Raw genomic sequence first — 11,524 nt, forward strand, 5'->3', positions numbered from 1 at the left:
TAGGCAGGATGGGGTGAGGGACAGAAAAGATGAGTAGAGACGGGGGCAGAAACAAAATAATTTTTGACTGGAAGCAATGACAGCAGCAATCATAAAGAGGGTGTAAAGATTCACCCTTTTCTTATAAAAGGACCGTTTAAAAAGAAAGGAGTTGCAAAGAAGAGAATATTTATCAGGTTTTCACAAACAAAATTATTCCAGGAAGAATCATAGCTTTTGCAGAAATTAAAGACTGAAAACAAAGAAAATAAGGATGAAATAATAGAATCAGAAGTTTAAACTGAGACCTAGTCAGCACCTCCTCTATTTTACTAGTGAGGATACCAATCCAGCTAGGTAAAGCAGTTGTCCAGGCCATGGAAAGCTTGGACTTTTACCCGTGTCCTCTGACTTCGCTGCTGCAGAAATTCCTTTTCCCTTTTTAGGGCATCCTTCTCTTCCTTTGCAGCAGTATTAAAGGGAGTCTTCTGCCCCAGAAACTAAAAGAAGGGATTCCCACTGCATTGGTTAGCAATTATGTAAGGGATGTTCACAGAGCAGATTTATACATTGGAGACTTGTTTTCATCTCCTTGCTCAGCTATTAGTCTTCAGTAGCCAACTTCAAATTATTGTTGTAGCATACAAGTCTCTTTTCACTAACCCTAAAATAAGACTGAGATCTTCAAAACGTAGTAACATTCTACATAAAGAACAAATGCAGAGCAGTTGACTTCCTTTTTCACAGCCCCTTTGAACCCAGACCATATGTCATGTGAAAATGCTATTAATTGTTGGAATCTCCAGGCATTCAGAATCCTGAATGTCCAGCTGGGAGGTATCTTTAAGGTACCTCCCTTTTGGGGAGAGAGTGTCTGGAGGCACTGGGCTTTTTGTACCTGATGGAGATCTCAAGAAAGGCAAAAAACTCAGTCCCTTCTCTCTGGTGTTTCACAATCTAATGAAGACAAGAAAAGGAGTTCTGCCAAAGCCATTGTCTTTTTTGGACTTAATGATCCCTTCAGAAGGCACTTCTGCATGACTGCTTCAGTGGTTTGTGGGCTCCTTTTTTTTTTTTAATGTAACTTTAGGGAGAAGATCAAAAGTTTGAAGGGCTTTTAAAAGGAATTTTTAGCTCTTTGCTGTTAAGAATATCCTTTTTACAGTGCTAAGTATAGTAATAACCTGCCATATGGTCAGAACCAATGCCAATAGCAGATCCTGGAATGGAGTTCTAATGTTTCTCTGCCGCTTGGGCTGGACTGGGTGGGAAGAAGTAATCAAAATATGTGGTTCTCGTGATGGAGGAACAGTAAAAAAAGCTGCCCAGTACAATGAAGCATCTAATTTGGGTCATATTCCCAATGGGGGGACTCCTTACAAGACTGGACAGTGTTCTGCAGATGTCTATGGGGATGGTATATAGTGTAGTGGAAAGTGCTTTGGGCTAGGACTTCTGAGACCTGGGTTCTGGACTTTGCTCAAGTGCCAATTCACTTTGTAACATTGAGCAAAGCCTTTCTGCAAAAGTGAGTTGGAGGATCAGTTAAAATGAGCTAAAATCTCCCTTCTCTGCAGAGGTGACAGGAAGAGCTTGGTTGCATGTTACATATGCCATCAGCAAGGTTGGTGTCTTGGTCAGTTAAAAGATTCAAGGGCTAATAATGTAAAGTGATAATCACCAAAACAGAATTTCGTTAAAAATTAGTAATCACTAGTAGAAAAACAATTTTTAAAAAGCACACCAGAATTTAGAACTACAAAGAACAGGAAAATATTTCAAGAAAAATTTTACTTCCACACAAATCTGAAAATCTCAAAGCTAAAATGAATTCCTCCCACATAAAATTTAATTAACACCAGTTATTACCCTCTAGCTGCCCAACACATACCCACTCACCCCAACAACAGTCATTCATTTGAGGCTACTTTTTCTTAGGACAGGATCTTGAAAACTTTTTCCTGTTACTGTTCTCTTGTCGGAATTGTCATCTGCCAGTTACAGCTCTTTCCTTTAGCGGATTTCTAGCCTTCCTGCCTGCTATACACAGCTGAATAAGTTGGTTAAGACCTTTATGTTGTGCCTCTTTATAACTTTACTAACAGCATTCCTTTTTTATTTGGTTTGAAATCAGTAGGTGCCCAAGATGGCTTTTCCTCCAAAAGATTGAGCCTGAATACAGCTTGCTTACTGTGGAGATCTGAATTGTTTCTTAGTCCCATGTGGGACCAGGACCTATTCCTCCCTACCAAGCATAGTGCCTCCAGTGCCTGATAAATAGTAAGAGCTTAATAAATGCTTATTGACTAACACCTTCATCTTCAAATTTGATCTGAAGCATTTCCACTTAGAACTTTCTTGACCTTCATCTGGGAGGTTAGCTTTTAGGACACTGTATTCCCTTTTGAGATGTAGAGTTAGAAAGCTTTCCCTTTGGCCTCCATTAATATAATATACTAGAAATTGCCGTTCTACCATTTCCCTCTCCATAACAATCATAACCAGGATGGAAGTCTCAAAAATAATGTCCTACTTGAAAAAGTCATTTCAAAATCTATAAGCATCATTCGGCTCAGTTAACCCACTTTCATCACCAGATTCAGCTCTGAATAGGCCAGACCCTCCCTCAAGCAGCCTCTGAGACAGCATTTGAACTCGGGTCTTCCTGAGTCCAGGTCAAATTAATATGTCATTCTACCTCACCACCTTAATATTTTCCTTACTCACTTTACAAGAAATAGCAAGTCCATATGTTGAAAGCAGTCTGTAGAATCTTAAATTGAAAAAAGATCTTTGGAGGACAGTCCAACTTGTACCTAAACAGAAGCACACTATTAGACCACTCCTAACAAGCAGCCATATCAAGATCTACTGAAGATCTCCAGTGATGGGAGACTCACCACCTGCCAAGAAAGGCCATTTAATTTTTATACAGGGCTAAGGAAGGTTTCCTATAATGAGGAATTGAACTCTACTTCTCTGTAACTTTCCACTAATCACTTCTTTTTACTGTCTGCCTTTCCTGAAAGCTGCTAATCCCATCCAAAAGGGTCCTACCCAAGTGCTAGAGTGGAGATGATATTACAAGCTGTGATTTACTATGTCGTTATTACAGCCATGATGATATAGCAATTTAAAAAGTTAATACCATCTCAGGCTATTTTAAGAGAAGAATCAGGAGGCAATAGTGTGACCATCCCCTACTCTGTATTTTAGGAGGAATACTGATTTAAATGAAGATTGGCTCGACAGTTGGACAGCAGGGTGGGGGAAGGATCTACCTACCATCCCATATGAGAAATAGCTGAATGAACCAGAGAAGGTTAATCCAAAAAAGAGAAATACCAGACCTAACTTGTTTCAAGCATTTGAAGACAGTCCTGTGGCTCAAGAATTAGATTTATCCTTCTTGAACCCCAAATGTAGAAGCAGGAGAAATTTCTGCAAGTTTCATTGAGATAGACTGTAGACTCGATGTTTGGGGGAAATTTATTCTCCAAAAGTTGAAATGGGTTGTTTCAAATAGACTAAAGGCCACTAGGCAAAAGTTGAATGGCTCCTTATCAAGTATGTTGTGTGAGTGCTAGTTATACTAGATGGTTTTTCTTTTATCATTCCAACTCTGAGAGATTGAGTTATAGTTTATCAGACCATCTTATGAACTTTACATTTATGTTGCAAATATTTTATAATTACTTGTTTCCCCATTAGAATGAAAATTCACTGGGAATAGAATCTTTAATAAATATTTGTTAATTGATCTGAGTTGAGAAAGCTCAATTCTGAAATGGGGGTGGGGAGGGGGGAATCTGCTGAATAATAAAAGGGAGGCCAAGAAGCTCACTCTGTTTGGAGGCTTTTTAAATGGAGATGAGATGGAAAGGAGAATAGCCTGTTTTTACAGACCTGATTATGAACATTTCAAAACACTTGGTAAGTTTTCAACTGGAGTTTAAGGAACTGTGACCAAGCTAGGAACAACTACGGAAGTTGTGGGGTTTTTAGGGTTAAAGCAGCACTGTGCTTTGATAACTTAAAAGTGGGGGCCAGAATATACTCAGAAGTAAATAGACAGAAGGCGGGCTTAGGCTTAGGCCTTTTTGTTTGTGTTTAGCTCTTTTTCTTTTACCATCCTCCCCTGTAATAATGATCTTAAAATTAAAGACAAAGCACTAACATCATAGTTCCTCTTAGTGAGCCCATTATGGATCTAAATTAAAATTTTAGGCATATTTTTATTTGCAGGTGGTAATATCCAATAGAGTATGTTGCTTCACAAGTTTATTATTAACTGTGTAAAGGAATACTTTTTCTGTAATGAGTTTTAGGAAGTGGGTAGTAATGGCATATTGGAAAAAATTCATATGCTCTGTATATATCTTGTATATCTCTGCTTATAAACATGTCTCCCTCATTGGAATGTAAGCTGTTTGAGAGCAGGACTCTTTGCCTTTTTTTTTTTTAATCCCCAAAGTAAATAATTGATCCCCTGACACATGATAACTATTTAATATGGAGTTTTAAATTCCCATTCTCCTTGTTTTAATCTTGGGGATTTGGTAAACAAATCTGTATCATGTTCATAACATCCTATGAATATGTATATAAAAAATCATTGGTTAATTTGATTTTTTTTTAAAAAGGAGAAAACAAATTTATCAGTATCAAACATAAAAAGGGTGAATATACCACTATTGAAGATGAAGTTAAAGCAATTATTATGAGTTATTTGGTTAAATTATATGTCAATAAAACTGACAATCTAAATGAAATGGATGAATATTTACAAAAATATGCCAGATTAACATGAGGAAATAAAATACTTAAATAACCTTATCATAATGGGGGTAAAATTGAATAAGCCATAAATGTATTCCCTAAGAAAAAATCCGTAGGATCAAATGGATTTACAAGTAATTACATAAAACGTTTATGGAACAGTTAATCCTAATACTATATAAGCTATTAAAAAAATATGTAATTAAGGAGTCCTATCAAATTCCTTTTGTAACACAAATATGGTTTTGATCTTAAATCAGGGAGAGCACAGAGAAAGAAAAGTAGAGGCCAATTTCTTAATCAAAAATAAATACTAGCAAGGAGATTACAACATCATATCACAAAGATCAATACACTATGACTGGGTGGGATTTGTGCCAGGAATGCAGAGCTGATTTAATATTAGGAAAACTATCAGCATAATTAACCATATCAAGATCAAAAGCAACAATAATCATATGCTTATTTCAAATGCAGAAAAAGCTTTTGACAAACTATAATACCCATTCCTACTGAATATATTAGGTACAAAATAAATAAAGCCTTTCTTAAAATAAGTATTAATCATAATGGATCTAAGCTAGAAAACTTTCCAATAAAATCAGGAGTGAAGTAAGGATGTCCATTTTTACCACTACTATTTAATATTATATTAGACGTGTCAGCTATAGAAATAAGAGAAGAAAAAAATTGAAGAAACAAAAATAGGCAGTAAGGAAACAAGCCTATCACTTTTTACAGTTGAAATGATACATACTTATAGAAACTCAAAGAATCAATTTAAAAAGTAATTGAAACAACTAACAACTCTAGCAGAATTGCAAGATGTAAATTAAAACCCTCCTAAATTGCCAGCATTTCTGTATATTACAACAGAACCTAGCAGGAGATAGAACAATTCCATTTAAAAGACAAACCCAGAGACTATATGAACACTATAATAATTTTTACACAGATAATGACATTTAAATAACTGGAGAAATAGTCACTGTTTAAGAGTAGGCTGAGCCAATATAATAAAAAAATTATAATTCTTTCTAAACTAATTTACTTATCCAGTACCATACTAAACTACCAAAGAATTATTTTATAGAACTAGAAAAAATGATAGAGTCCACTAGATGGTTCAGTGGTAAGATCACTGGGCCTGGATTTAAGCAAGACCTGAGTTGAGATTTGGCCTCAGATGCTCTGTGACTCTGGGCAAGTTAGTTAACTTCTGTTTTCCTTAATCCACTGGAAAAGGAAATGACTCGATGGTCACAATTGAACAACTTGACATCAGGAAAGATAATAGCAAAATTCATCTAGAAGAATAAAAATTCAAGAATATCAAAGGAATCAGTGGGGGATTTTGAAGGAAGGCAGTCTAACAGAACCAGATTTCAAACTATTTTACAAAGAGATAATCTTCCAAATTATTTGATACTGTCTAAGAGAATGATGGAAGAGATCAGGTATGCAGTATACCATAGTAAATGTGCATGGTAATAGATCCAGGCTTTGGGGATAAGAATGTATCACTGACCAAACTAGCTATATCAAGATAAGATAAAAATGGGTACATGATTTAGACATAAAAAGCAATATTACAAACAAGTTAAGGGAACATGGAAAATTTTAGATCTAAGTCAGATCTGTGGATAAGGGAAGAGTGTATGACTAAACAAGTTAGAGAGGATCACAAGAAGTAAAATGACTAATTTTAATCACACAAAATTTTAAAGTGTTTACACAAACAAACTTAGGCAGCCAAAATTGAAACGAAAGCAGGAAACTCGAGGTGTGTGTATGAAGTTTGCAATAAGTTTCTCTGATAAAGGCTTCATTTTATAAAAATAAGTTCCATTCTCCAGTTGATAAATGGTTAAAGGATGTGAACAGGCAGTTTTTAGAATAAAGACTCTAAATCACAATTGATTGTCGTTGTTTCTGTTCAGTCCTGTACAACTCTTTGTGACCTTGTTTGGAGTTTTCTTGGCAAAGATATTTGAGTGTTTTGTTATTTCCTTTCTAGCTCATTTTACAGATGAGGAAACTGAGGCAAAAGGGGTTAAATGACTTGCCACACAGGTCACACAGTCAGTAAGTGTCAGGCCAGATTTAAACTCAGAAAGATGAGTTGTCCTGATCCCAGACTTAGCACTCTATCCATTGCACCACCTAGTAGCCCTCAATAATCACACTATTAATTAGAGATATCCACATTAAAACAACTCAGATACCATCTCAGAAGCACTTTTCAGATTCAAAATTCATTTCTCAAAAACACATCAGATTAGCTAACATGACAGAAAAGGAAAATAATCAGTGCTGAAGAAGATGTGAAAAAATTAGGGACACTTGATCATTGTTGATGGAATTCTCAAGAACGATTTGTAACTCTTCCTAAAGAGCTGTAGAACTGTGCATATGCCTTTTGACCCAACATTACCACTACTAGAACTATATCTCAAAGAGATTAAAGAAAAGGAGAAAGGACCCGAATGCACAAAAATATTTACAGCAACTCTTTGTGTGGCAAAGAATTTGAAATTGAGGGGATGCTGTTCAGTTGGGGGACAGCTGAATAAGTTGTAGTATATGATTGTGTTGAGGGTGCCATAAGAAATGAATGGGCAGCTTCATTTCACTATTTTTTTTTTTTTTTTTTTTTAGTGAGTTATTTTCTTTTTCCAATTCACAAATTCTGTTTCCCTGCACTTCTTGGGAGTTTTTTACCTTTTCCAATTCACATTTCAGGAAATTGTTTTCTTTTTCCATTTTATCAAATTTTTCTTTTAGTGAGTTATATGTCTTTTCTGTACTCTCTTGCATAACTTCTCTTTCCTTTCCCCATTTTTCTTCTAGTTCTCTTTTAAGGTTTTTAATAGTCTCTTCTAGGAGAGCCTTTTGTATTGGGGACCAACAATTGTCTGGAGACTGTCTGCTATTAGTCTCTTCAGGGTTGAAAAGCTGCTCTCTTTCTGAAAAGAAACTATCAATTGTCCTTTTGATTTTTTTGCTCATTTTGTTAAAGCCTGTAGGGTCTGCCCTCAGGGCCAGGAGGTTACCAGCTTCCTCTGCAGAGCAGTGAGAGGTGTATGGACGGGTAGCTGTCCTGCTTGCCGGCTGCAAAAAGCAGCCAGGTACTGGAGTGCTCTGGGAAAGAGTTTCCCACCAGGAAGTAACTCAGGCCTGCAGGGCAGAGCTGGGAAAGTACCCTGCAAAGAACCCCTGCTGTGTGAGATAATGACTGCCCTGGGGCTAGAGGCTGAGCAGTGAGAGTTTCACTACCCCAAGTCAAATCCCGCCCTGGGGCTGTGGGTTTTAGCAGTTGAGCAGTGAATGGATTTGCAGGGACCAGAAGTGTCTCTGCCCAGGGAAGCACAGTCCTGCTGGGGAAGTTCTATTGCCCCAGACTGAGCCACTCACTGTGCTGATCAGAGGCTGCCCAGGCTGTGCCCCTCTGTCGTGCAGATTTGTAACTGTGAATGAGCAGCTTCAAAATAAGGTGGGAAGGCTCAGAACCATTGTGTCTCATCTAGGAAATCAGAACTGTTTTCCCAGCAGTTCCCAAATTATCTTTTTTCTGTTCTTTCTTGCCCTCAGGTATTGGAAAGAATGTGATCTGTGAAAAAGCCGCCACCTCCGTGGATGCCTTCAAGATGGTGACGGCCGCTCGCTACTACCCCAGGCTCATGAGCCTGGTGGGAAACGTCCTTCGATTCCTGCCGGCCTTCATCCGGATGAAGCAGCTGATCGAAGAGCATTATATCGGCAACGTGCTGATCTGTGATGTGCGCGTGTACTGGGGCAGCCTCCTCAGCCACAAGTACAACTGGATCTGTGATGAGCACATGGGGGGCGGTGGTCTGCACACCATGGGCACCTATATCGTGGACCTCCTCACCCATCTGACTGGGAGGAAGGCTGAGAAGGTGCACGGTTTTCTGAAGACATTTGTGAAACAGAATGCCGAGATCAGCGGCATCCGGCATGTCACCAGCGATGACTTCTGCTTTTTCCAGATGCTCATGAATGGGGGTGTTTGTAGCACAGTGACTCTCAACTTCAACATGCCGGGTTCCTTCGTGCACGAAGTCATGATTGTGGGGTCTGCTGGGCGCCTCATAGCCCGAGGATCCGACCTCTATGGACAGAAGAGCACCGCTCTTCAGGAGGAGCAGCTGCTGATGGATTCTTTGACAATCAATGCAGGGCTTCTAGAAAAGGGGTTTAAAGACATTCCCTTGTTGTACCTGAAAGGCATGGTGTACATGGTGCAGGCTTTGCGCCAGTCATTTCAGGAACAAGATGACCATCGCACCTGGGATTTTAAGCCAGTCTCCATGGCAGCCTCCTTTGAGGATGGGCTTTACATGCAGAGTGTGGTGGATGCCATAAAGAAGTCCAGCAGGTCTGGGGAGTGGGAGACGGTGGAAGTCATGACTGAGGAGCCAGATGCCAATCAGAACCTTTGTGAGGCACTGCAAAGAAATAACGTCTGAGCTGGCTGCTGCCCACTTAGGTGGCGGCATGGGGTAGGGGATGTCCTGGGCTCTAACCTTCTTTAGGGAAGACACATGGGTTTGTATTTAATGTCAGGATATCATATGTCTAGGTAGAAACCTGAGGTGACCAAGGAAAAGACAGAGTGGTTTCTCCTCAGGAGGTTTAGGGTTCCCATTGCTGTTGGATCGGATTGTTAAGAAAAGTTGAATTTCTCTTTGCACTTCCAGAAAAGGACAGAGCTGTCATCCCATGTCCAGGGTCAGAAAAAGTGACACCTTTTAATAGGATAGAAAAGCCCACACTGAGCAGCCAGCCCCATGGCCTCAGCCTCCAGGGAAATCACTCTAGGCTTTCAGATCAGTATAGAACTGATGGCAAGGTTCCATTCCCCATTACCTTACTGGGCAAGGGTACTTCCATCAGAACCTCAAGGCTCACCCCTGACCCCTCCTTTCTGACTTCCCTTACTTTGTTTACAGAGGGGCAGGATGTGGAGAAAGGACTCTCTTCTCTGTTGATTTATGGGCTCTAACTGGAAGATAAGATAGGGAATATGGGATCACCTTCCCACATACTACCCAGAGTCTAAATCCTGGAAGAGAAGGGGAAAATCCCTGTTGTTAAGAACTCCTTAATGGGGACTAAACTTTAGAACAAAAGTTTGGTGAGTATATCAGCTGTGATAACAAAGAGAAGAAAGGATTAAAGCACCTGAAAAAAAAAATCTAAAATAAATTAATCAGAAGATCTGATACTCTGAATTTGTTTGTGGGGTGGGAGAGGGAAAAAAGTTTTGTGGACATTTAAAAGACTTGTTTAAAGAGACTGAAGTTTTTGTTACCTTATGGGCTCTGTGTTGATTAGTCCTCAGCGATTCCCATGAAACAGGCATAGGGCGAATAGATTTTTGGAGAAACTAATCTTTTTGGAGAAACTGTGTCGGTCCCTCTCCCTGCATCTGACCCTCTAGCTTTCATCCTGACCTCTCGCCAACCTTCCCCACTATGGGTCCCATCTTGGATGTTCCCTGAAGGGCTGGCTTCTCTCTCAGGGAAAAACAAAACAGAAGGGGTGTGGACAGCTTCCTGAGGTCCTGTGTCCTTTCAGGAAGACCAGGAGATGAGGGCTTCTCCAGAGGCAAAGGAAAAGTGGTGACTGGACAGAAATACGTGTGCAGCTGAGGCTGGGCTGGCCTCCTGGAACCCCACACTCCCACCTGTCGGGGCATGTTTGAGTGGAAATGCATGATAGGGACCAATGCACAGGAAGTAGCTACGCTCCCATTAAATGTGTTTTGTGTATGTGAGGATGCTTTAGTATGTGTTCTTTCCAGCCCTTGATCACATTCACATAAAGCATCCATTTCAGCCTGACTTTGAGAAAAACAAAAGGCATCATTCTACTTATTTGTCTGGAATTTTTTGTATTTTTTTTTTTTTTTTTTTTTTTTTTTTTTTTTTTTAGCCAAGGGGCCCCTGGCCCTGACACCTCAGGTCCCTTCTAGCTTTAAAATTAGGCGGCCTTGATTCTTGTGATCTCACTTATCCTCAGTTCAGCTTTCCAGAAAAGCTATCTGTCCAAAGAGGATAAAACTCGAGCCTCGAATCACTTTCCATTCAGGAGCTCTCTCTTTTCCCCCTTAAGCCCAAATGGAAATGAAGATTTGGTGAAAGTTTTGTTATATTTGTTAGACTCTAGAGATACAGCAGCGCTTACAGTTCACTATTATCAACTAGCCCTTCCTTCCTTCCTTCCTTTGTTTGTTCTTTTATTCAATAGCATTATTAAGATCCTGTGGTGTGCTGAGCACTATGCTAGGCACAGTTGGAGATACAATGCTCCCTTCATAGAACTTGTAGTGTAATTGCACTTATAAGTCCACAGTAGTCCATCTGGCCTGTGTGAAAGGAGATGCCTTCAGGGGCAGTGAGCCTGGTGGGGCTTATGGAGAACCTTTCTCAGCAAAGGTGATGTTAGACTCACATCATGAAGAGTGAAACCTTCATTTCTATCACTTATATTCCTCCTCTCCTTGACTTTTCTTTGAGCCAACTGATGTGCCCTGGGCTTTTGTGGGTCTGTCTTAAGCTGGGGGCCAGCCATCTCAAAACACAAAACACGACTCTTGCAGGATGAAAGAGACCCTAGCACATAGCCTTTCCTTTTCAGTCAAATCAGTTCAGTCGTGCAAGGCATTGTCCTCAGTGCTAGCAATACAGCTACAAAATGACAATCCCTGCCTTCAAAGACTTTCTGTTCTCTTGGAATTATA

General features: G+C 39.6%; 1 protein-coding gene across 4 annotated transcripts in view; it reads left to right on the plus strand.

Annotated features, from left to right (window-relative positions):
* The window catches only part of GFOD2 (glucose-fructose oxidoreductase domain containing 2), a 64,270-nt gene extending 53,712 nt beyond the window's left edge, over window positions 1–10,558 (plus strand). For all 4 annotated transcript variants that reach the window (XM_031950258.1, XM_031950260.1, XM_031950259.1 and 1 more), the window contains one exon: window positions 8,350–10,558. In XM_031950258.1, the coding sequence (XP_031806118.1) occupies window positions 8,350–9,248 (899 nt within the window). In that variant the 3' untranslated portion in view covers window positions 9,249–10,558. The remainder of the gene's footprint in view (window positions 1–8,349) is intronic.
* Window positions 10,559–11,524: the final 966 nt, after the last annotated feature.

The sequence above is a fragment of the Sarcophilus harrisii genome, chromosome 2 (genome assembly GCF_902635505.1).
Source record: "Sarcophilus harrisii chromosome 2, mSarHar1.11, whole genome shotgun sequence".
Taxonomy (NCBI): domain Eukaryota; kingdom Metazoa; phylum Chordata; class Mammalia; order Dasyuromorphia; family Dasyuridae; genus Sarcophilus; species Sarcophilus harrisii.